Source organism: Lygodium microphyllum, chromosome 3 (genome assembly GCF_053477565.2).
Source record: "Lygodium microphyllum isolate KBCC chromosome 3, Lygodium_microphyllum_v1.1.10, whole genome shotgun sequence".
Classification (NCBI taxonomy): domain Eukaryota; kingdom Viridiplantae; phylum Streptophyta; class Polypodiopsida; order Schizaeales; family Lygodiaceae; genus Lygodium; species Lygodium microphyllum.
Window position 1 is genome coordinate 66,140,736 of NC_141137.1, and position 26,406 is coordinate 66,167,141.

Sequence of the window (26,406 nt, forward strand, 5' to 3'; positions counted from 1 at the left end):
GAGAGGAGAGTCCCACGGCTGCGAAAATGGAAGGACGAGTTAGCAACTGTGTGGCCACCTCGGTTGCCCATTGCAGTGTGGTTGGCCTCATGAGAGCCAATCGAAATTGGCAGAAAGGACAAGTTCGCACTTCCGTGCAGCTTCTGAAATTATCGCCCTCTCTTTTGCGACGCGAGAGAGGCCATCTCACTGCCTTGGCCGCTCCTATTACCTCACGCTAAGAGCTCGCATCAGGCTTAATAAAGCTGCGTTGCACCATCCCAGCACACGGCCATGGCAGCCTGTCTCCACCATCAGTTCTCCATCTGCCGCACGCCATCCCCATCGTCATCAGCAGCAGCACCATCAGCATCGGCATCTGCACCTTGCCACCGTTTCTCTCTCCTACATGGCCGCCGCCGCATCTTCCATGGCAGAGCTTCTGGACTATCCCAAAGCTCATCATCGCTGTGCAAATTGCCCTTGCGAGCAGGCTCACACGGTCCACAGCTGTTCCGAGATCACCATTCCATCTTCGGTGTTGGCCCTAGCGCAATCGGCCGCATCCTGCATGTTCCCCTGCGTGCGGCTTCAGCAGAGAGGGATGACATTACCAATCGAACTGATGAGGTAAAATGACTGATGTAAACTCTAAGGAATCCTTGAAAATGAACTATTTCACTTAATTCTTAGGCGTTCTTACAGTGAAGAGGAACCGTGGTAAGCTTGCCTAAGAACATCTCAGAGGGATGGCCAAACGGAGAAAGTTAGCATGCTACTGTTAAGTCAAGACTCAAGTAACGAAATGCAAACACAATGAATGCTTAGTTTTACACCAGCCGAATGTATGGCACTACTATTTCAGGGCTGACATACCCCTCATACTTACGACAGGATGTAACCTTAAAACAGTAATAGGAAGGGTTGGATTGCATCAGCTAATTACTGGTCAGTTAGCTATAGCCTTAAGTTTGTCAGCTAATATGTAGACAGGTCATGTGGCAGATATCCATACTGCAGCCATAAGAAGTAGCAAACAGCATAAGGGGGATTACGAGCCTTTTGGGAATCTTTCTCTGTTAGTGGCTAAAGATTTTCATGAGGATTTGTGCGGTATGATCCATGGCTTCTAGTAATCAGGAGAAGTATCAAACAGCATATGGGGCTGAACAATTTTGAGCGTTTTTCTCCAGTAACAGCTGATCCATGGCTTACAGTTGTTAGAACGAGTAGTAGATATCTTGTATACAAAGTCCACAAAATTTTCAACAAGCTGATCCTTGAGACAGGGAGGTTTCAGGCCCCTGTTGTATCATTCACATCTCTATATTCATTCTTTATCATTGTGCATTCTGCAGATTCCATTATCTGTCTTGTCAAACATTTTGTGTCTGTCTTGTTTTGCCCTGGCATTTCTTTACAAAGGGGAATTATTCTTCATCCCCACATTATCTACCATTACCCCATTATTGGCCACCAGCCTCCATGCTTCCACGTTACCACAATGTTGCCCATGCTAACTGCATGCCTTTCATAACTGCTCCAACTACTATCATGAGTATCCCAACTACTAGCCTCTACTGCCATGTCATCATCCACCTCATTACATAACCCTAAACCATAAACCCCTACTTCAAGTACTTGTTGGATGGTCACATTTGGGATCCATATGTGTAACAGTACACTTGAGCTGGTCACTATCTTCATCTCCATGTTGATGGAGGTAATAGTCACCAAGGCAAGAATCCAAAAACCAAACCTTCAGGCTAGGTAGGATTGATAAAATTCTTGCAATGTTAGTCCTAACTGAAACACAAGACCCAATATGAAAGGATCGAGAAAGAAGCTTGCATACCAAATGTTTCATATTGAGATGCTTTGGATGTGCGCTAAATGAAAAAGAGAGGTAAATGATTGTTAGATGCGGTGGAAGTAAATGAATGAAGGAAGTGTGCAACAGAAGACTTGAAAAAGTGCAGCTAAGTCTAAAGGAAACTAGCTTTAGAAGGTTAAGGATGACCTAGGATACTTAAGAAACTAGCCTAGGGGAAGATAATGACCAAACTAGTGAGAGATGCTATGAGGCATGAATTGAGGGGAAGATCTAGGATCCATCACACGTGTAGCCAACCATTGATGAACATGGATACCAGGGGGTGGAGAAATGTGCTAGCTCCTCGGGGAGGGACCCCTCTCAACCTCCTTGGTGTGGCACTACCATCGTTGAAAGGAGCTGAGGTTGGTTCAGTAGATAGAGCATTGTCCTCCAAATCAAGACCATAATGTTAGAAGTGGTGCAACAATGAAAGCATAGACAAGTGCTGAAATAAACTATTGAACACAAGACAGAAGAGAAAGAGAACAAAAGAACAAAAGAACATTGCAAAGGAAGAGAACTCAGAGATGTGCTCGAAAAATGGAATCCATATACCAAACACGAGAATGATGTGCATAATATTGAGTAATTGGTTGCGTGGGCACCCACACTGGCTCCTCTCTCCAACAGGATAACCACTTGAAGAATAATGATGACTGAATGAGAGGAGGAGCCACTGAATAAATAGGCTCAAAATATGCCAAATATGGTAGCTGGTTGGCCAGTAATGAATGCCTAAATAATCACTAAAATGACCACTATAAAATGCCCAAATTACCTAGTAATGTCAAGCATAGCCCAGACTCACACATGAGCTGACTAGATTGCTAACACTCTCTCTGAGATCATGGGTGATCTAATACAATACAATGATACAATGATAATGATATACAACAAAGAACCACTAGAGTACTAGAGTAGAACCATGGGTACTCAAGTATAGATGATCAAGCTACCACCAAGGTGCCTCAAAGAGAACGTGAGGTAAATGGCGATCGTACCAACCCTTGAAAATAGAGGAGTCATAAAAAATCTCCATGTCTGTCAACAATGTCGCGAAGTAGCATACAAGACTATCCTTTCAAAAATGCCTCTGAATATATGTGACCATGGATTCTCCGCCTTTGGCCAAGACCGCCAAAGTGTCCCCTTATATGAGCTCAAAACTAGGAGCCATATCCACTCTTTGTTAAAGAAAACAACTCATCATGAACTTGGATTTCAATCCCAACTCTAGGATTTGAGCTTGTTAGACTTCGGTCGATGCGTTAGGAATGTCTTATCGTGGAACATGTGCACTTGTATACCTGTATAGATGAGTCTCGACTGCTCCATCTCACCACCCTCTCACACTCCGTGTCTGGCACTGGCGAGTTGTGAGAGATGATCGCATCACCTGGACTAGAAAGCAGTTGAGGAAGGGGCAATCAAGCCTTTCCCACGGTTTGAAGAAGAGGATCCCTTTCGCGCCGCAGACTTCTTATTGGCCGGAGGATTGGAGTTGGAGTTTGAGAATGAGGATGATGCGGTGGCTGAGTTCGCGTCCTTCTTCTTCTTCTTCTTCTTCTGTGAGGCTGCTAACTCCTTGCAGTACTTCTGCAAGTGACCCTTCTTACCATAATGACAACATTGGGCTTTCGACTTCTTTTTTTTGTCATCCCTCTTTGAAGCTGTAAAGGTCTCATTGGAACCTCCATAATGAGATGAGAGCCTCCCCTGTAAATGCAAAGGTGTCTCATTCTTAAGTAGCATCGAGGACATATGTGTAAAGCATTTGCCACTCCTGTATAATATGGAGCAAAGATGATCGAATAGTGTCCTTGGACTCAAACTTCATTTGTTGAAACTATCCATAAAGGGTCATAGCACACACATGGGGAAAGGTGCCCCGTACAACATCTGAAGCTTTGACCATATTTTTGGTGGTCCTACAAGAGGTAACCGCCGGTAGAACTTCTTTAGAAATATGCCGAAGTAGTGCAGAATATGCACGTGCATCGCCCGAATCCCATGTAAGCACAACTTTCTCATGGTTGTCCTCATCGAAATTGTCAGGAAGAGGAAAATGACATTGAGGCTGAGGAATAGCTCCATATATAATCTACCGAATCCACTTTTGCACAATTGTAAGGTAGTTAGGTCCATGTAACTTATCATCTGTAGAAGTGCATGGAGGAGCCATTTGGAGAGGAAAAGAAGAGAAGATAGAGGATAGATGTTATACGGAGAGGAAATATAGCCAAACCAACAGCAAAGACTTCACAAAAGGAGAGTTCACATGGAGTGTAACAAAAAATCAGATAGAAAACGAAAGCCAATTGCTGCTAAATGAAGAAAACCAATCAAAAATTGCCAGAAACAGCAAAAGCGGACTATACAAATTATTGCCCAGCTACGGTTAGGGGCAAAAAATCAAAAACGTAGGTTGTTGGAGCATTGGATGCAGCAAACTAACGATTGCATTTTGAAATCCAGGCGCAGGCTGAAAACACAGTTTACTGGTTTGGAAAACGCAAGCCTGATTAGCAAGGGGAAGAAAGGCTTGTAATTAGTAGAAAAGTCACGGGAGGAACCTAGATCTTGCAATCTGATACCATGTTAGAAGTGGTGCAGCAATGGAAGTATAGACAAGTGCTAAAATAAATTGCTAAACACAAGATAAAAGAGAAAAGGAACAAAAGAACAAAAGAACACTGCAAAGGAACAGAACTCAAAGATGTGCTTGGGAAATGGAATCCATATACCAAACACAAGAATGACGTGTACAACAATGGTCACTGGCTCCTCTCTGCAATAGAATGACTACCTAAAGAATGATGATGACTAAATGAGAGGAGGAGAAGCCACTGAATAAATAGGCCCAAAATATGCCAAATATGGCAAGTGGTCGGCTAGCAATAAATGCGTAAATAGTCACTAAAATGACCATTATAAAATGCCTAAATTACCCAATAATGTCAAGCATAGCTGAGACTCACACGAGTTGACAAGAGTGCTAACACAATGCCTCAAGAGAGTCTTCATTGAAGGAGTATCTTGAGAAAGTATCAAAGGAGCCAAAGATGGAGTGGTTTGAGCCATCGTGATTTTGCATGTAATGTATAGTGTAATCAAGAACAAACCAAGCAATCCATGAATGCAAAAATACTAAACGCAAAATGCGAACACAAAGTTCAAACAGAGAAGAGAGAGAACTTTAAAGTAAATGCATGAATGCCGTAAATGAAGGAAAGAGTGTACAAGATGCTAAAGGGCAAACTTGTTCAATAGCCAATGGCTGTCATGGAAGCAGGCTGAGGGAAGTGTTGATGTGTGATGTCCTTTGGAGACAGATCTTGAGTGCTATAATCACTAGTTGGAGCTAAGATGAGGTTGAAAGTGGAAGGGAAGTAGGCTGGAAACCAAAACATAGCAATCTCTAGGGCTGAAACTAGTAAATGTAGTAATGTAACTGCCTAAAGATGATGGCACCTAATCACTGGAGACTATAGGAAGTTGGACGACAGAAAAGAAAGGTGAACATGCTTCTAATTGGGCTTGCTTTGTAGTAAATGCAAGTTGTATGATGCTTGGTGGGAAGAGGTTGGACAATATGTTGGTAGTAATAGACAGGGCGTCAGGGGTTGGTAATGAAGTAGTTGTGATGGGTCAGGCAGCCAATGGAGGGAGAGTTGATGGCTGAAACTTGCAACAAGGGATGGGTTGAATAATGGGCAGTGTGTCTATTTATGGACATAGTAGGATCTTCCCAAATTAGGATTTTGCTTATGGGATATAGAAACTCTCTAGGACCGCACACCATTTGATGGTTATATGTTTTGGCACTATTTTGAAGAGCTAATCAATTTATAACGCATTTTTAGCTAAATAAAGTGGAAGGACATTTGGAAGCTTGTGTGACAAAGACACTTGTCTCTTCTCTATGACCTTCCTTTTTGGGCCAAGTATTGTCAAGAGTAAAAACAAGCAAATTTAATAAGTACTGCTAGAATATACAATTCACTATTTTTAGAATCCTGCTTTTTATGAGTAGCATTTTTAGACCAATCCAAGGCTCTTAAAATTTAGGGACACCCTAAAATCTAAGGATTTTCCAAAATTTAGAGATCCCTCCAATATGGGTATTATGTGACAATTGTTTACGAGTACATTACGAAAATAGTGCTAACGTCTTTATATGAGTTTTTTGATGCAAAGATATGTGCATTTTAAGCTTTCAACCTGCACATGCACATTGTATAAAGATTTCATGATCATACCATCTTGTTGATTGTAACTGTTTGTTTTGGTGGATTTAGCCTATACTTCAAGGCATTAATCCTTTCTCTGTGCGAGTCTGACCTTGATATGCTTGAGTTCTGGTCATAAGTTCCCAATCAGGACGTATAGGTGGAAGTGTGTGCTATCTTTTCTAGCCCATTGTGTGGGTCCATTGGTCCACCATAACTTGTGATCACTTATCAATGGCCAGCTCTAATGCACTTTTCTTTATATTTAGTGAGTGCAAAGGAAACAAATCTAACAAACAATTAAATATGCAAATTAATAGAAAGGATACAAATTGCTTTCTTGTTGTGTTATGACACCCCCTTTCAAAGTTGTTGGTGCCATTAGAGTTACCATTCAAAAGACTCTCTATCCAACTGACTTTCTCTCATTCCCTGATATTCCCTTAGCAATTCTTAGCATATTCCAGTCTTTAGTGAAGAGCATCAACAAATTTTGCTGCTGAAATCCTAATTTACAGCAGCAATTAGGGTTTGTCAGTCACCACAGATCTGTGTCTAATAGTTGAAGACCCCATACCCAAAGTAGTAGCTTTGAATTGAGAATTTGCAGCTGATTTGAGAGGTGAAACAGTTTCCATTTGCTTTGCCTGCATCAAAGAGTCGAAGGATTGAATTGTGCCCAAATTTGAAGCAAGAGGAAGGGCAAATTGTTCCTTGTTGCTGCTGTCATTCGAGACATCCCCATGAATTGAAGAATGAAGGAGATCAAGCCAAAATATTTGTGTACTTCATCTTTGAGTAATACAAGATAAAGAAATACCATGAGGGGCACTTGTTGTGGGCCCCAATCAGTTATCGGCTGTCCAAGATTGATTGGTAAAGTTTAAATTTCAGAGTTGTGAATTTTATTTCTTGCTGTGATTTTTGTCAAATCAGGTCATCTACTGCCCTTTCCAAGAAGGAAGGCTGGTTTTAGAGGGTTTACATGCACCAACATTGTCATGTGATTTAAATCCTGGAGCTGATCTGATTTTCAGGTCCATATGGGAGGTTTGGAGAGTGTTTGGCATTTGCTCCTAGTCTGTTTCCTTATGGGGGACACTTTGGCAGTTTGGCAGTTTGGCAAAAGGTCGGGAATCCATGGTCATGATGTGCTTTTGCAAGGCATTAGTGGTAGACATAGCGATTTGGCTATTTCCACCACTATTGGCTTTTTACTCAATTGGGAAGCTTATAGGTGGTAAGTTTTAGTCGCTTGTCTTTAATCCTAGCTCTCAGCTCAACATAGGCCTTTTGCTGCTCAGATCAATAGGTTTTTCAGTATCCATTTTCAAGCACATTGAAAGTGAGGACAATCTAGAGTTCAAGAGGGAGATTGACTGAGTGGAGTATAGTGCACTTGTGGCATTGCAGCATGTTCCCCATTCATTGCATTACTTTTCAAAGCATTTAATGCACAATGAACAGTTTTTGTCAAAGCATCACTATTTATATCGGATGACCTCAATTAGGGACATGGTCACTAGTTCAGCTCCCAAATGCCACAGTTTAGATTTTTGTACTTTCAATCCAAGACCTCAGTATTCACAGTTGGATGTGTCAGCCCTTTTCACGCTTTTATTAATCCAAGACTTCAGTATTTACAGTTGGATGTGTCAGCCCGTCTCACACCTTTAAACTTCCTCACACGAGTTTTCCGCACTGAAGGTTCTCTGCAGTTTTGTTATCCTAGTGGTTTACACATTGAGGATAAGACATCTTGAGGTTTAAACTGAGTCCAAGCTCTTGGGGTGGGAGGAGCTCAGTTACATACTTTTGCTTGAGCTTAAGTTCCTTAGGGTGGAGCTCAGTTGTACTTCAGTTATAGTCAACATTGAGAAGTAGCTTTCACTCTTAGAGAACATGCAGAGTCTATCTAGTTGTATACAACATTATCAACAAGCATGCATGGGTTTATTATAAAGTAATTCACAACCCAAAAAGAGAGAATATCTGATGGCTTCAGGTTGTTGTGACCTTGGACATCACATGTTCTGCTTCAAATCCAGGATTAATGTTATTGTGATTGCAATAATCCACCTTTCAAGTGATTTCGCTCTAACTTTCTGCTTCTTCTCCCTCCCAACAACCCAAAACTAAAAACCACAGGACACAAGCTCTTCAGATTCATGCGATCCATTGTGCTCTGTTGATGAGATGAGTTCGCTTGATTTTGAAGCCAATTATAAGCCTAAAACGGACTTGCTGAAGGCTGTAACAATTGTTGCAAGTGTACTGACAGGAGCTGCAGTGATCAATCATTCTTGGGTCGCAGAGAACCAGGTATTTGTGATTTTCCTCTACCTTTTGAGTAGTTCATCTTTATCACCAAGTGAACCACTAAGTTATATATAAAGACCTTGTATAAGACTTTTTTTTTGCTTCTCAATGCAGGATCTGGCTATGGTTTTGGTATTTGTGCTGGGCTATGCAGGCATTGTTTTTGAAGAGTCTTTGGCTTTCAACAAGAGCGGAGTAGGGCTATTGATGGCTGTTACTTTGTGGGTTATTCATAGTGTTGGTGTAAGAACTTTTTTTCAATCAGCTCGTACTTTGCAGTTTTCTTTCAGATGGTTATACCTAATATTTAACATGAGCACATGCTCTGCTTTGTTATCTGGAGATGACCGATTGCACATGGATTTTTTCTCCCCCTGCTTTCTTCAGGCTCCAAGTACAGATGAAACAGTGAGGCAGTTGACAGAGTCATCAGCAGAAGTTAGCGAAATAGTGTTTTTTCTGTTAGGAGCCATGACAATAGTGGAAATTATTGATGCGCACCAGGGTTTCAAACTCATTACAAACTCTATTTCTACACGGAAACCCCAAGAGTTACTGTGGGTGGTATATTGCAGCTCTTTCTTTCTTGCTTTTGTGTGCAGGTGTATTTCTGTGCCTCAATGTCTGTCTATTGTTGACATGATTGAAGTCTGTTGGGAAGGTCTTTTTGACTGTCCACATTATGTTTTCAGCTTTTGACTATTAGGTCTAGTTCATACGGTACTTTATAAATGATGGTGTTTACAATCTACTTGTACAGATTTTTATGACTCACTTAATGAACAGGGTATCTTTCATGGCTATTTGATTTGATAGCATGTCAGTATTTGATACTTTTTGGATAAGAGTGGTTGCAATTTATTTGTAGTGATGAGTCACTTAGTAAGCAGGGCATCTTTTGTGTCTTTTTGATTTGATAACTTATCAATTAGAGATGTCCTTCATAAACTGGGTTATTTTGTGTCGACACCTTTCAACAAGCAGTTAAGTGCATTTGATCCACACTTTACCTGGTTTTCATAACTAGTACATGGGTTAGGGGAAAGGCTTAGTTTATGTAGGGAGAATGTTAAGGTCCTCCAGCATGGCATTAGAGGTGGACCATTCATGAGCTTTTCGCAGGTCTGCTTGTTGTATCTCTCTTCACAAGTTAGAGCTGTAGTCCCAAAACTCCTTAGAAAAGGGATATGTGTTTAATAAATGCAATAGTCACATGAGTTGGCTTGGTTTGCTTACCAAATATCTGTAAATATTTGGAAGTCACATGATTCTAAGCAGCATCATCTTCTTGTTGAATGAACTCTTGATGGATGAAAGTTCCTTGTTTGAGCAGTTGGATATTTACTGTAACAATTGTGCTCATGTAGATTGGTGTCGTGACATTTGTGCTGAGCTCTATCCTTGACAATCTGACGTCAACAATTGTCATGGTCTCACTTCTAAGGAAACTTGTTCCAGATCGGGAATTAAGAAAGTACGACTTATTACCTTTTTAACAAATACTTTAGTATATTAAAAGTGTCTATATGCAATCAAAATATTTATGATTGATACAACTAGTCATCCTCCTATATGTTTACTTTAAATAGGTTAGTATGGCATGCAAATACAAAGATTAGATACAATTTGAGTCATTTTTGTACCTTCAGAAAGTGCACGTAGATTAGGATAAGTTTTGCAGGTCAACTTGCCTAGAATGTGATGTATAACCTACAAGTAATGGACAGGATAAGCAAGCACAATCTGGATGGCAGGGAAGAGGAAACTTATATTTGATGCAGGGGTTCAATTACGGTGTATGATATAGCCCAACACGTCACAAGCAGTACTGGAGTGGCAATCTGACTAACAGAGGCATGGTTGAAGCATGCTCTGATCTGTAATGCGTTTGGGTACAACATTAGATGCAATTTCAAGAGTTGCAGACATATGCACCCAGAGATTCTGGAGGGTCTTCCTGGTGGGTGTCTGGTTCTCATAATAGCTTAAAATGATCACATTATAATTGGGTGTAAGCTCCACTTTGCATTTGACACTATTCTCTTGTCAAACGAAATCTACAGAAGCTCAGTGTGTTAAAGTTGAGACTATGAATTCCAGGGAGCTAAAGCTTATGCCCCACATATGGGATGCTTCTTAATTTGCCCAGGATAACAAGATTGCAAGGAACCCTTTTCAGTTGGCTTTAGGCTGAAATGCATGGGCCTTCTCATTCTACACTAGGGATTTTGATGAACTCGCTAGGGTCTGGCATTGGGTTCAAGTTCTTACCCTGCAAATAAATCTGTACAAATGACATAAGCTAATCTGATGTCCCAAGGCTCATTCAGATCAACCTTGCAAGGTTTTGTATAGGCAACTTGAAAAAGATGTCTTCACCCCATGATGAGAGATTGCTGATATTATTTTGATGGGCTGTTGTGCTCGGTTCCTTGACAGAAACAATATCAGCAGAGACTGAGGTGGCAAGTACAAAACTGGTTAAGTTCTGCATTTGCAAATGTTTGGCCAGAAAATACTTAGTTTTTGAGGTTGTGCCTGGTTCCTTGACTGAAACAATACCAGCAGAGGCTGAGGTGGCGAGGTACAAAATGGTCAAGTTCTGCATTGGCAATGTTTGGGCAGAGAATGCTTTTAGAAAGAGTTTTTGAGGTTCCTCCTGAGCTTCTACATTTGGCTTTTAGAAAAAAGAGCTGCAAGGCCCCAAAGGTCATTTTATGCAAAGCTGTTATGAAATAATTTTTGGCAATCCACGTTGCACGACTGGCTAATTGTGATGGAACAGAGGATGCCAACAAGGTTTTGAGTCTTCTCAAATTATTTGACTGTCTGCACAACTCATAATGGTGGAGCCAGGGTCACTTTGAAGTGTAATCCATTTAGTATGAGCTCCTAGAACATCGACTGTCATCTTCTTTACAGCACTACTGGTGGACCTGTTAGTATTAACGGAATGCTCAAGTGGGTGTACAGAAACACTTGAAAAGCATGTGTGGTCAAATATCAAATAATGACTTGTTAGCTTGTTCTTATCATTTTTGTGGCAAAGCATTATCCAGAACTGGACTCATCCTGTTTCTGCACGAGTTCAGAATCCTGCTCTTGTGTATCTGTTACCATTTCTTGCAGGATTATTTGTGCGGTTACTTATATACAAACTCTCTTCAAGTACTTGCTAGTATTATTGACACATATACCTTAAGTTGAAAATGGGGCCAGACTTGAACTTGTATGGACTGTTGATGTCGGTTCGGATAAATGCCCCATGATTGAATATATGGCCAGACTCAAAGCTTTTATGGAGTATTATTAGCTCTTTTTTGCACCTAGAATTAGCCATGGCACAATGCTGTCTTTTGTGCCCCTATTCTTTACAATTGAAATTGTTCCAAAATTGCAATGGTCACTCTTTGCTATATGCAGATTATTTGGAGCAGTTGTGGTCATCGCGGCAAATTCTGGTGGAGCTTGGACTCCAATAGGAGACGTGACAACAACTATGCTTTGGATTCATGGACAGATATCGACTGTAAAGACTATGCAGGTTGAGCATTGTTCTTTTGTGGACCTCCTATCATCATATGCTTTCTCATTCGCCTGCACACAGGGATGAAACCAGGGTGCTTGTACATCAACGACATTCAGCTTATAACACACTGAAACCCCTTTTTCTTTGTACAGTAGTTTTATTACAGACAATCTATTTTGTTCATGTGCATGTATGCACAATATTGCACCTACACATGTGTCCATGTGTGTGTTTTTGGGTTGTGTATGCTGTGTGTGATCTGGTGTGCATATGCTTTCTGGTTTGTTGGATCCTGACTTCTTGCGAGCATCATCTGATGCTTTATTATAGTTAAACTTTTGACAGCGTTAGCTGAAGTGATCAATCCAGCGTGATGCTATATATTTAAATGTTGAATTTTGTCAAGTTGTCCTCAAAAGTGTTGTCCAATTTCAGATTGAGCCTCTAGCGTCAGAAGGTGCTTCCTGTTATGAGCTGCCGTAGCCATGGCCAGTTGACAGGTGTTGCATGTCCTCACAATTCAGACTTCGCCTCCCCTTGACTTCCTTTATTTCCATTCACACCATTAGTTTCCTGTTGTGTTCCTCCTACCACCAACCCCTCCTTGACCTGCTCCTCTGGCTGCCACCCCTTCCTTGGCCCAGCCTGTTTCTGCTTGTGTGGCCTGGCTGCCATCTACCTCCTTGCCACCTGCTCCTTTTGACACTGCTAGAGCTGCCAGTGCTGCCCCACAAGCCTTAGTGTTTATGCCTGCAGTTGACCTTTTCTGTGGCCTTGCCAGCACCTCTCCCTAAGTTCCATTGCTGGAGGTTTTGGTTGGATGCCGGAATAGCTTACCATTGTACCCAAATCATCCACTTTGCATGATACTATTATTGGAGTGAAGCAAGGCTGTCCACTTTCACCTATATTCTTTGGAGAAATATTGACGATGTGGAGCACATTGGCCATAGAGTAGGGAGTAGCGCGCTTTTATATGGGGCATGTGTAATTGAAACTTCAGCATATCAAGATCCTCACACATAAGAAAGCTTCATGGCTTGAAATGTGGGCTAGATTTGCAAGAATAGATAGTTACAATTAGCAAGATGCCTTGATTATAAAAAAAAGCTTGTATGATGTTTATACTTAGGCTGAATGTTTAGAATGTAGATATTTGTGGATAGAGAACTCATATGAGAATTCTAGCATTGCATTTGTTATGTACTCGAAAAGGACTTTCACATGATATCCATATTTGGGGGAATCCTTGAATTTTAGAAGGTCCCTAAATTTTAAGAGCCTCAGATTCACCTAAACATGTTAATTGTGAAGAATAGGGATGACAATCTAAAAATAGTAAATTTATATTCTAACAATGCTCACTAAATTTATTTGTTTCTATCTCTTGATATTTCTTGGTCTTAAAAGGAAGGACATGAAGAAGAGGTAAGTATCAAGACACTTGTCACATGAGTTTCGAAGTGTCCCATCGCTTGTCCCACTTCATGACATGCAACTGGACACTTGTCTTGTGGTATTCTACTTTTCCTCTTTGCACTAAGTTTCCCTTTGTTCTATAAAAAGAAGCTAATTTTCTCTTAGTCTACATCGGCTTTTTTTTACTGTGAACTCATACATAGTAACAATTGAAAACAGCCCCAAAGTTTGTTCTAGCCATCTCCACTATCATCCTCTAGTCTATCCTCAAATCTCTCATTTCTTTATTTTCTCTCTGTTGTTTTACTAGATAGTAAACCTGTAAATTCGTTATAGCAACTTCCTTTCGCAGCTCTTCTTTCACTTTAAGATCAAGAAGAAAGCCATGTGCTAAACAACCATGAAGAAGGGCTATAGTAAATATATGTATGTGATGCATATGTATATCCTTGCATAATCTTGTGAGAGTAAGAAATAGTGCTCCTCACTCTCGGGTTGATTGTAATTGAGCTTATCCTTAAGGGACTTGGATAGAGCAAAAATATATTTCTTTGGGGGAGGCTCTATCTTCAACCCTCAACTTGTCTCCCTTTCTTTTGCATCCATGGTTGTTATTTTTAAATAATTATCATATTCAGCTTAAGCATTCATTTCTCTCCATCTTCTTAAAATATTAAGTCTCAAAAATAAGTAAATATTATAGTCGTTGAGCATACTATGTTGTTTGGGGTGGTTACATATGAATCTAGAGAAGGCCAAGATAATGGTTTTCAAAACATTCTTTGCTTGAATCACCTTATTTGGATTATAGACTCAATACATAGAGGAGGTAGTAGAGAGTATGACCTCTCATGTCTACGTAAGGGTTACTTTTTGCTAGGTCACAATTTCACATGAGGGAAGTTGAGGATCATCATATCCAATTTCAAGAGTTGAATGATAAAGTCGTAGCTATTACAACTTTGGGGAGCACCACGCTTATTTATGTTGCTCCTTCATGGGATCTTAGCTTAATCTATATAGAGGGCTCAATAAGATTACTATTAAGAATCGTTACTCTCTTCCCTTGATTCGAGAACTCCTTGAACAACTTGGGAAAGTCAAATTCTTCACAAAGATAGATCTTTTTGGTGCTTACAATCTTGTTAGGATAAAGGAAGATGATAAATTGAAGACAGCTTTTCATACAAGGTATGGGCATTTTGAATATATTGTCATCCCATTTGGCCTCATGAATGCTCCAGTATTTTTCCAACATATGATGAACGATAACTTTCGAGAATACTTTGACAACTTTATTGTGATCTATTTGGATGACATCTTGAACCAAGAGGAGCATTAGTATTCGTCAAAATAGTCTTAAATAAATAGTGAGAAGTAGACTTATATGCAAAGTTGAAGAAGTGTCATTTCCATCAAACTGAAGTTGAGTTTTTGGGATATGTCATTTTTGAGAAGGGAATTTGTATGGACCCTAAGAAGGTGCAAACTATTCTAGAATGGGAGACTCATTCATTTATGTGAGATGTTCAATGCTTTTTTGGGATTCGCAAATTTTTATCGAATCTTTACAAGGATTACTCTAATATTACAGTCCCTCTAACCAACCTAACTGGAAAGGACAAGTTTGTATAGGATTAGAAGGCTAAAGAAGCTTTTCATAGATTAAAGCAAGCTTTCATCTTAGCATCCATTCTCATCCGTGTTGATCCATTGAAGCCTTTTATCATGGAGAAAGATGCCTCAGATATGGCACTAGGAGTTATTCTATCCTAGATCAGTGATAACAATTGAGTTTATCTAATAGCTTTCCACTCAAGAAAATTCTACGTTGTAGAAATCAACTATAAAATTCACGATAAAGAACTTCTAGCTATTGTGGACTCCTTGGAGACTAGGCGACACGTACTTTAAGGCACCTCTTATAAGATCACTATCTATAGGCATTATAAGAATCTGGAATATTTTATGACTTATTGTGCATTGAATCGTCACCAAGCAAGATTGAGTGGTTTCTTATCCAAATTTGACTTCAGCATTATCTATAGGCCTGGTCACCAATAAGAAAAGCCAGATGCTTTATCTCGAAGTTCCTACTTGGCACCAAAAGAAGGTAATGAAGGCCATGACCTATAGAATTCGGTAATCTTGAAACTTGAGCAACTAAAGTTGAGGGTAGTTATTAGCAAAGCCTTAGAAGACTTTGGGTTCTTATCAAAGGTCAAGAAGGAAATGACAAAAGACTCATTTCCCAAGGACATAAGGAGGCAATTACATCAAGGTTAAGAACAAACTCAAAGGGATTTTTAGGACATTGATGGACTGCTCTATTATAAAGGACTCCTCTACATTCCTCTCGGTCCTTTGCAAGTGGGTATACTCAAGAAGAGATATGATCTCCCCTTAGCTGGGCATTTTGGGGTTAACAAGATAATCAAGTTGCTTTCAAGGGATTTTTGGGGCCACAAATGTGGAAACTAGTCACAGAGTTTGTGCATTCTTGTGACATGTGCAATCAAGCTAAAGTCCCTTCTTATCGACCTCATAGCCTTCTTTAACCATTACCTATTCCAAGTAAGCAATGATCATCCTAATCTATGGACTTCATTGTTGAATTATCTTTTTCTAAAGGGTATGATTCTATCTTGGTGGTGATTGATTGATTCACAAAAACGACACACTTTATCTCAACCAGGAGTATCAATGGAGAAGGGAGAACAAGGCTCTTCCTAGAACAAGTAAATCGGCACCATGGGTTACCTAATAATATTGTCTGTGATCGTAGCCCTTAGTTTATACCTAGGTTTTGGAAAAGCCTCTTTAAACTTCTAGGAGTACAAGTGAATCTTTCTTGAGCCAATCATCCATAGAGTGATGGACAGACAAAAAGAGTGAATCAAGTTTTGGAGCAATACCTTAGATGCACATCAGCTATCATCAAGACAATTGGGTGGATCTATTACCGCTTGCTGAGTCGGCATACAATAATTCCTCCCATGCCTCCACTCAATTCACACCATTCTTTGCTATTTATGGTCAATACCCAAGGATAGACAATCATGTAAGATTGCAAGAGAAAAATCCAGCTGCTATAGACTTATCTCAACACCTCTTTGATATCCATAAAGAGTTGCAAGCACAGATCAAAGAAGCTCAAGAGAAACATAAGAGAAATGCATATAAGCTTCGCATGCAATATCCATCATACAAAATTGAAAATCAAGTTTGGTTTCTTTGACATGATCTATGTTCTTCTCCTCCTCCCAACAATTGGGTTATCAATGACTTTGGCCCTTCAAGATTCTCTGTCAGGTAAATCGATCACCTATCATCTCTAGCTTCCCTAGTCCATGAAATCCATCGTGTATTCCATTTTTCAGTCTTGGAGCCATGCCATACATCCAGTATCCTTGGAAGAATACCAAAGCCATTGCCTTCAATCATAATTGAAGATCACAAAGAATATGAAGTAGAACAAATCCTAGATTTGAGAATTTCAAGTCCAAATTACAGTATCTTAAGAGTCCATTGGAAGGGCTATGATGCAAGTAAACGAACATGGGACTCAAAGAGCTTCTATTAAGGTTCGCGAATTTCATCTTCAATACCTAACGAAGCCAAGGCCTATTCAAAAGCACACCACCGCCTCTCATGGAACTCGGTGCTAGAAGGGGGGTAATGTAATAGATGCTTAAGCAAGGACAGCCCTTGGTTCATATGCAAGTTGAGACATCCCTTGGTTCTACGAAGTTTCTAAAATATTCTAGAACATTCTAAAATATATCTACATCATTGCTTATGTTAGCATGTCATGCAATGTGTCGATGTGCATTTTATGCCATGTGGCGTCCTCTTGTAACGACATGTAGTTTCCCTTAACCTCCCTAGGCTAGTGCATAAATAGGGGTCATGGGCTACAAGCCCTTTTGTCTCACCAACACTAGTTGTGGGGCTCCTATGAGGTAAGTCCTCTTCCAGTTCTTGTCTTGTTGTAGTCTTGTTTTGTAATCAAGCCACACTTTGTGAGCATTCTCTTGTAATTGAGTTATCTCACAATCAAGTTTTAGTTTAATTTCTCTTTCAAGTTATTCTCTTGTAAGTTGTGAGAGCAATCTCCTCGCTCTTGAAGAGCACTTGGCATGCTCATAACAATAAGGGGCCTACATAGGGAGCCGTCACAAACTTCTTCTGTCCCATTTTGGTTTGTTGTCTAATGCCAGCCATACTTTGATACCGATGGTTTTAGTTGCTTCTTCTCAAGACCTCTAGATGCATTCCTTAGGGAGGTGATCATGGATATGCGATAGAGTTCAATAGAGTCCAATTCCCACATCCTAAGAGGCGAGATAGAGGCAAACACAACGGATGGGTCCAAGCCATCATTATGTGTTCCAAGGTTACCCTACTTGCCACTTAGTGAGGACATATTGACCATCCTTTAGTGACCCATGAGAGCCATCCTTAGATAATGTGCAGTTCCTCTACTTGAGGCAATTTCTCTCTACATGGCTTGTTTTTTCCTGTCATCATGGTTCTCTCATGAGATATATGCACATGTACCTTGCTACTGGCTATCATGATTGTAGATCTAGAGTAGTCTAATATGCACTCATTAGTTTCCATATTTGGAAGCTCTAGCTTAGACAACTTTTTCTTTCTTTTGTCTAGGTGATGTATGCTTTGGAGTCTTGACACTATTTGTTGGATTTTTGTAGTGTTCATTTTGGGAGTTTTCCATTGTGAGAGTGCACAACAAAAGGGAAAGGAAAAGCAAACATAGAGAGAAGAAGGAGATTGAATAAATGCAAGAGAGAAGGAACAAACTGGCTGCAATGGCTGAAAGATAGAAGGCTGCCATGATTAGCCCCAAGATGCAGTACTAAGCTTATCAGTGTGGGCGCTTGACGGGAGTAGAAGGATGAAAGAGAATGAGGAGGGCTGGCTGAATAATCACAATGATGTGATGAATGAATGAGAGGGCGGGGAATAAGAGTGCATGCCTCCTATGAATAGGCAAACTAGGGCCAGGACTAGGAGTGCCCAGAAGGGCAATGCTTGCTGTAAACTCAGATCTGCCCTGCTTCTGGCGTGAAAAACAGGCCACCTAGTCTAGATTTCATGTCGCCCAGGTCTGGATACCTGCCACCCAAGTAGGAAAGGTGCTGCCCTGGCACAAAACACCAGACAAGAGCTAGCTGCCTGTTCAAAACACAGGTCTATTCCTGCAAGGGTCCCAGCAGCAAAACGCAGCACAAATAGAGAGTCTGTCCATGTGAAAACAGGCCGCCTTGCCTGTAAAATGTGTCACCCAATGTGTGAAGGTGTTGCCTAGGGAGAAACCAATTGCCCAGGTTCAGAACGCAGATCAAAAAGTGCTGCCTGCTGTTCGGAACATGTTGCTGAGCTCAGGGAGAAGGGACTGTCAGCAAAACCACAAGCAGCAATTGACCAGCACTTGTGAATCCTGTACAGAACACAGGTCTATAGTAGAGAAGACAGCCACCAGGTAAGAACTGAACACTCCCAGCACTAGAAAGGACCTTCCTTGATCAATTGCAGGGTGCAGATGTAGGGGCTGCTCTAAACACAGCAGGGAAGATGATGAAAACAGTCGCCCTGCTCTGCAGTACAGTAAACACAGGATTACTGCCTGAATGTTGATGTCCAGCTTGCCGGATATGGTGGACAGGTGGTTCCTCTTCAAAGACTTCAGTTTGCAGACATGAATCTGATACCATGTGGGAGTGGGCAATGGAAAGGAGAGGAAAAGCAAACATGGAGAGAAGGAGACTCAATGAATGCAGGAGAGAAGGAACAAACTGACTGCAATGGTTGAAAGGTACAAGGCTGCAATGGTCAGCCTCAACATGCAGCATTGAGCGCATCAGTGTGGGCACAAGGCGGTAGTAGGGAGATCAGAGAATAAGGGCTGGGAATGATTACAGCATAGTTACCAGGAACAGGGAACGGGAACGGTATATATATATATATATATATATATATATATATATATATATATATATATATATATATATATATATAGAGAGAGAGAGAGAGAGAGAGAGAGAGAGAGAGAGAGAGAGTCAACACTTGTCTTAGAATCTAGAGAGAGAGATCATATCAACCATAATTCATGAAATTAGACTCTAGAGACATAATAATCAAGTTTCAACAATAATAAAGATTCAAAACATTGTAACTAGCAATGGATTGTCGCATTCATAATTCAACATTCTAATCAACAATGTTGCATAAGTCCAACCGGCAACAAGTGTGCATTGCAAAAACACAAAATATGCACTAAACAGTAAACTTTAAAGCCTAAATAGTAAAGATCCAAGTTACAAGAGCTCCAATTTCCAAGTCAATACTCTAAAGTTCCAAAAGACTAGCTACTAAGTGCTCTGATTCATGGAAGATGGCTCCACTGTGCCTGAATGCTCATCCTGCTGAACAACATCCTGCCCATCATCATCACCATCATCATCATCGTCATCTTTTTCCCAACATATAAAAGAATCAGCCTTTGCAAACTGATGTACGAGCTAGCAAGCGAAGATTGGAGCTCACATAAACTAGATCATTCGTCTTCATTGTACCAAGACGATTTCTCTTCTTTGAGTGAATGTGATTGAATGAGCTCCATAGTTGCTCTAAACAAGAAGAGCTAATTGTTTGGCTAAGAATACGAATAGCCAAACTCTGCAACTCTGGAGCTTCTGCCCCGTAGTCCTCCCACCATAAAGCAGCCCTAATATTTATCCTGTCCTCTAGTACATCCTCTGTACCAAACATCCCTAATGTTTGCTGATATACAGAGAGCTGATTTTTAATTTTGCGTTGCATTTCACGGATGGGATAAAGCCTTGCAAGCAATGTGTTCCAAGCCTTGACCACCTCAAGGTCTCTTTCTTGCATCTTTCCTTGAAACTCAGGATCAAGCACATATACTGTAGCATGCATAGGAGAGTCATACTCATTTCATCTACTAATGCATAACTCCTTGATCTGCTCATACCTATCTGCATTTGGTTCCAAACTCTCCAACCTCTCAATCATGCGATCCATGCCATCTGCAAGCCTCAACATGTGCATAATAGGATCAACCATTTGGTTGGTGCGATTAACCTCATCCCAAAAATCTCTATCAGAAACATATGCATTACATAACACAGCAGTAGCAGTGGCAGCCCCAGTCCAATTTTCATACTTGTCACTAGCAAATAGCTCCCGAATTGCACCTTTGCAATAGTGCAATCGACCAAGCATAAGAAAGTTATATGCAAATCGTGTATCCGAGTATTTAAGAAGTTTTTTGTCACTTCTCTTGCGAAACTCAGCATGCAAGTACTGATGATTACATATAAAAGTGATAATCTTGTTGCCTTTCGCAACAAGAGATGCAATCCATGGCAAGTCTCCAATATCCTTCAACAAGTTATTCAAGCAATGCGCCATGCATGGACTAAAGGTGATATGTGGATACATTGCCATTAAAATGTTTCTTGCTGCCCTATTTGTAGGTTCACCATCTGCCACAAACTGCACTACATTTTCTGCCCCAACAGCTTGCACTGCCTCGCACCACTCGGATGCCAATACATCTGCACTCTTTCCAGTTTCTGAAGCATCATGACTACCAATGAAGTATACATCTCCACGAGAATATGCAACAACACCATGTATGGACCTATGGCGTGTGTCACTCCATCCATCTGCTATCAATGTCACTCCATTTCTTGGCCATTGATTGCGAGTATTTGTTGTTGCAATCTCTATGGCTACTTTCTCCTTTTGAAGCAATGTAGTCCTGATAGTTTCTGATGAAGGGGGCTTATATGTGGGTCCATACTCTGCAATCTTTGTCACCATATTTAAAAAATAAGGTGACCTGGCTGATTTGAATGCAATATGGTCATGGTAAAAAAAGCGTGCCATTGCTGCATCTGTTTTCTCTTTTTTCTTTGGTTCCCATGAAGTGTGCAATGAACTCTGTTTAACACCACGACCTGTTGCCATTGATGGCCCACGAGAAGGCTGCGTAGCCACTAATCCTGGTGGTCTTCTGCATGAAGCACCATGCCCTGTTGGCCTTGGAGTTCATGTTGTTGGATCCACTGCTATATTTGGTGTCCTCCTGGCATGTGAATTTCCCATAGAAGTGGCTATGCAGTCAAGTAACTCCTGCCTTTTCTCAATTGATACATTGGTGCAAAAACGCACCTCTTTCCCCTCCTCATGTAGAAGATGGGCTCTCACTTTATTAACCCCACTAGTGCGAGCATAAGGGCAAAGTTTGCATTTCCAAGGGTGAGCCCCTCCACCTCTCAATGGCACCCCTGCATCTACCTCATCCCACCATGACCAAGTAGTGCTTTGACTTTGTCCAGTTGTTGACGAAGTACCTGCTGAGGATGATGAAGATCCCATAGATGTCAATGCTGCCATCTATATAGAAGTGACAAATAATCAGTAAACTGTAAACTTCAATGAAATTAGTAATTACAGAAATGTGCAGCCAACATTTCAACATCCATGCGTCAAAGTTCAATGAAATTGCAAAAATTTCAACCAAGGTCCAAAGTGTACCGTGTGCTGCATGCAACATAGGCGGGAGACTCAGAGGCAGGTGGGAGAGTCAGATGCGCAGAAGTAGGCACGGCGCACGCCCTCGGCCTTGGCGAGGTAGGTGTGGCAGGCCGAGCAGCTTGCAAGCGGAGGAGCAGGAGCAGGCGGGGGAGCAGGAGTAGGTGGGGCAAGTGCACGGAGCAGTCGGAGGAGCACGGGCAGGCGGCCGCAGGCACAGGGGACAGGCGCAGGGGAGCACGAGCAGGCGGGGTAGGCGCAGGCGCAGGCGCAAGGGACAGGCGCAGGCGACAGGCGGGAGCGAAACGTCAAACAGGAGTTTTTTTTTGTTAAATTAAAAAATTACATGGCTGGGCTAGAATGGCTGTTCCAAACAGGGAACGGCCAGGGAACAGGATGGAACGGGCCAGGGAACGGGCTGGAACGTTTCGCCAGCGTTTCCTGGGCTCGTACCTCCCGGAACGCGTTAATCCGTTCCTATGCGCCGGAACGGGCGTTCCCTGTTTCTATGGATTACAGTGATGTGATGAATGAATGAGAGGGCAGGGAATAAGAGAGCAGGCCGCCTATAAATAGGTAAAGTAGGGCCAAAACTGTAATAAAGTGGCCAAGTAGGTGCCTAGGACAGCCTACAGTGCCCAAAAAGAAATGCACTAATGAACCGTCCATCTAAAGTGCCTAAAGCACATAAATGATAGACAATGACAATGCCAAAGCTCCTAATGTTCTTGTTTGACTCAGGCTGAGGCTCATAGGCATGAGATTATGATACAAGACACTCATTTGCTAATGCTGTGGGTCTGCTGTGTATTCTTTTTGTATTCACATGTATTACAGTAACTAAGCACTGCACGTGGCTAAACCTGTAGGGGTGATTTTGGCAGCTTTCCTGATTGTATAGTGTCCACATCCTAGGGTGGGTTTTGTCCTATTACATGGAAATATGGAGAAGTTTCTTTAGTTGAATTACCTTTGCTGTTAGATACTTAACCCGACTGAGTACTCAACTGTTCTCATCTACTGACAATTTAGTGTAATAGTCAGTATCTCTTCCGTCCAAGATTGTAAGGTAGATGAGGAACCTGTTGATGTTGATACTAAGGTGATGTTGATCTGCCAATAATTATACATCTTCTTGCATGTCTCATTAATTGCACCACTTGACTGTATAACTGTAACTACAAATAACTTTGGAACTTGAAAGTTCGAAGTTAGAAATTATAAATACATTACATGTGGCCAGGGCCTATGCATTCTGCAATCATTCCCATACATAGCAAGCATATTGAGAGCCAAGCATACCTTTACGTAGCAAGCATATTGAGATTGCAGCACAGTATTAGCTTGCAAGAAAATGGCATGGGGCTTTCAGCCTGTTTTATGTGCAGTGGCCAGCACTTCTGTGACAGGTTTATTAATAACATGCTATGAGGTGCAATATTGTTATGAAACTTGCAGGTGGTTTTAAAGGGTGTTATCATGTTGTGGCCAAATTTGTAGAGTGATAGGCAAAATTTGTAGAGTTACTGTTTACATTTTGAAAATTGATACATTTGTAGAGTTACTGTTTATATTTTGAAAATTGATACATTCTATGGAGCAGAAAGTTGCAAGCTGCGAATATCAGTTGTGATTATTAACATCATAAGCAAATCTAGTTAAGATTCTTTGGTTGGTTTCTCAGTGTTTTTTACTTTTGTTTCTGTTGAGAAGAGGGGAGGTACCCTGTGAGAGCAAGATGTAACAAGTGGACTGTTACCTTAACAAATATACACAATGATATTTCAGGGCCTATTCTTTCCTTCAGTTATATCTTTGGCTGTCCCGTTGCTTCTAATGTCTTTTAGCAGGTCTGTTCTCCACTTTGTTCATTTAGCCTCATGTTCCATAAACAGACCTTCAGGAGCCTAATCTGGATGTGATGTGACTGGTGCAGTGAAATGAATGGAAAAGAACTGCAGCCAATGATGGCATCAGAGCAACTGGCACCTAGAGGGCGGCTAGTGTTGAGTGTAGGTGTTGGGGCACTGCTGTTTGTGCCTGTTTTTAAAGCCCTCACTGGCCTTCCTCCATACCTTGGGATGCTGCTTGGCCTTGGTGTTCTGTGGATATTGACAGACGCAATCCATTTTGGAGATTCTGAACGCCAGAAATTGAAAGTACCCCAAGCTCTCTCTCGTATTGATACCCAGGGTGTCCTATTTTTTCTTGGAATTCTTCTGTCTGTTGGAAGGTCAGATGAAAATTATCTGCCTTATAAGCACTGTCATTATTAATCAGCTCCTATTTCTTCATGATAGTTCTTGGTGTACAGTTGATTTCAGCTCCTAGTGTTCATGATAAATCAGCTCCTACTTGTTCATGATAGTTTGCAGGCTGCTGGAGTGCTCGGAGAATTGGCAGACTACCTAAATTCTCACATTCCAAGTGTGGAACTTATTGCAAGCTCCATTGGTCTTGTGTCTGCTGTTATTGACAACGTTCCACTCGTAGCTGCATCTATGGGGATGTATGACATGTCAGAGTTTCCTATGGATTCAAAACTCTGGCAATTAATAGCCTACTGTGCTGGTACTGGAGGTTCCATCCTGATTATTGGATCTGCAGCTGGGGTTGCTTTTATGGGCATGGAGAGGGCTGATTTCTTTTGGTATTTAAAGAAGGTAAATGCCATGATAATATCAATGTTTCTCGCTATCAATTTACTTATACAATTGTAACATCCTCCTTGAGTGTCATCTCCACAGGTCAGCGGGTTTGCCTTGGCAGGCTATGCAGCAGGAATCATAACATACTTAGCAGCCTCCCAAATACATCTTCCATCCTTGCCAGACTTGTAGTGTTGAGTGGATTATTATGGACATAGAAAGATCACTTGTTTTCTCTCCTGAGAACTTGTGAAGCCTCGGGAATCGGCTCTGGAAGATTTGTGAATCTTTGTGGAATGTTTGAAGCTGCTTGGTGCAGCCATGCTGCATCCCAACAAAATTTAAGGATCTGATCTTATCTGGAGTATTCCAGGTGTTTCCCACTATTATAGAGAACAGGGAGTATACTTTTGAGGGTGAGAACTCATGATCCATCTGTTTAAAAGACACTCAATCTTCTCTCTCCTCTGAATAGTTAGTTTATCAATACAAAAGAAATATCAAGGTTGAAGATCACCTGGAGTTATACGTGATCTTTTTTGTATAAATATGGGTGAAAACATCACTTTTTTACAGATGTTTTCATGCCATTCATTTGGTCTTATAATCTAGTGCAGATTGCAGGAAAATGGTTCTGTGATGAAATGTATTACTACCTCTGGACAGTTTTTTGCAAAGCAATTTCCCAAGACAATTTCAATGTGGAATGTCAGAGAAAATGTGTTTGTAGACGTCTGATCATTAAACAAATGTTTATGATAAAGACATTACACGTTTGAATTTAGCTATCTTGTGAATGTGATGCATGTACAGTAATTGGATAGCAGCAGGGCACAGGAGCCCATTAACTGACACCGGAAAAAAGTGCTTCAATCGATATCCATCATGAACTTCACAAAAAATGAGATTAGTAGCTTGGCTGATGCATCCCATCATTAAGTAATCTAAATGTTCTGCACCAAGCTCCATGTTGGAACACTGATGCAAAGTTCAAGGTCATGATGGGAAAATATGGCATTATAAGCCAATGGGTCATAGCCCAATTAATTTGAGTGTTGGTCGAGTTTCATGGGTGTGAGTTCAAACCTTTGGCTTGCACTTCTTTGACGGCACAAATTTCTATAAGTATCCAAAAATTGGCATTTAAATCATGGCATCAAGTTGGGTTAAAACATCTCTAAATCAGAAAGCTCAAAACCACTCATGGCAATCACTAAGGCAAGCCCCAATAGGGTATCACTGGTCCCATTAAGTACCTTAAAGGTGTTATGTATTGGCATCCCTCGCATATTTAACTCTTATTCCCTTTGTAGATGAGGAAATTATGTTCTAATGATACCTCCAATATCATTGCCAAGCATGCATCTCATTGATGTGTCCAAAACTTTCATCTTCATTTTTTGAATTGTTTATAATCACCAAACTGCTCTAAGTGCCAGGTTGGATTGTCAATAGTCACTAAATCACTTCAACGTTCATCTACGTTTGTTGGATTGTTGATAATCACTTAACTGTTGTATGTGCTAGGTTGGATTGTCAATAGCCACAAAACCACTTTTTAAGTGCATAAGCTTTCCCATTGCTTGTGTGTGATTGGACACTATCAACATGTTGCTGTCTACCATATTAGTTGATCTTCAACATATTGTTGATACTAATTAGCTTCCACAAAGTAGCACCCTCTCTATAAAATGAATTTTTTTCTTCACCATAGTTTCGATGCCCCACACCAAAGTAGCATAGTTACTACCTTTGCAGCAATGCGACATCATAGTCATTGACATTGCAAGATTACACAATATATATTTATTGGACCTTGTT

The 26,406-nt window shown here is 40.9% G+C and overlaps 1 protein-coding gene across 1 annotated transcript; it reads left to right on the forward strand.

The window, feature by feature from the left end:
- On the forward strand, positions 1 to 25,313 carry LOC148038443 (sodium/proton antiporter 2-like). The gene is made up of 10 exons (XM_087672100.1): positions 1 to 609; positions 8,233 to 8,406; positions 8,518 to 8,646; positions 8,791 to 8,967; positions 9,771 to 9,877; positions 11,827 to 11,947; positions 23,726 to 23,787; positions 23,874 to 24,170; positions 24,306 to 24,600; positions 24,685 to 25,313. Exons 1-10 carry the CDS (start codon positions 274 to 276, stop codon positions 24,775 to 24,777), a joined length of 1,791 nt encoding a protein of 596 aa, XP_087528226.1. The 5' UTR covers positions 1 to 273; the 3' UTR covers positions 24,778 to 25,313.
- Positions 25,314 to 26,406: the final 1,093 nt, after the last annotated feature.

Excerpts from the sequence above, each read along its gene's own strand:
- LOC148038443 (XM_087672100.1), top strand. The coding sequence starts at position 274 with ATGGCAGCCTGTCTCCACCATCAGTTCTCCATCTGCCGCACGCCATCC. Across the intron at positions 610-8,232 it reads TTACCAATCGAACTGATGAG|GACACAAGCTCTTCAGATTC; the intron begins GTAAAATGACTG and ends TAAAAACCACAG. Across the intron at positions 9,878-11,826 it reads CCAGATCGGGAATTAAGAAA|ATTATTTGGAGCAGTTGTGG; the intron begins GTACGACTTATT and ends TGCTATATGCAG.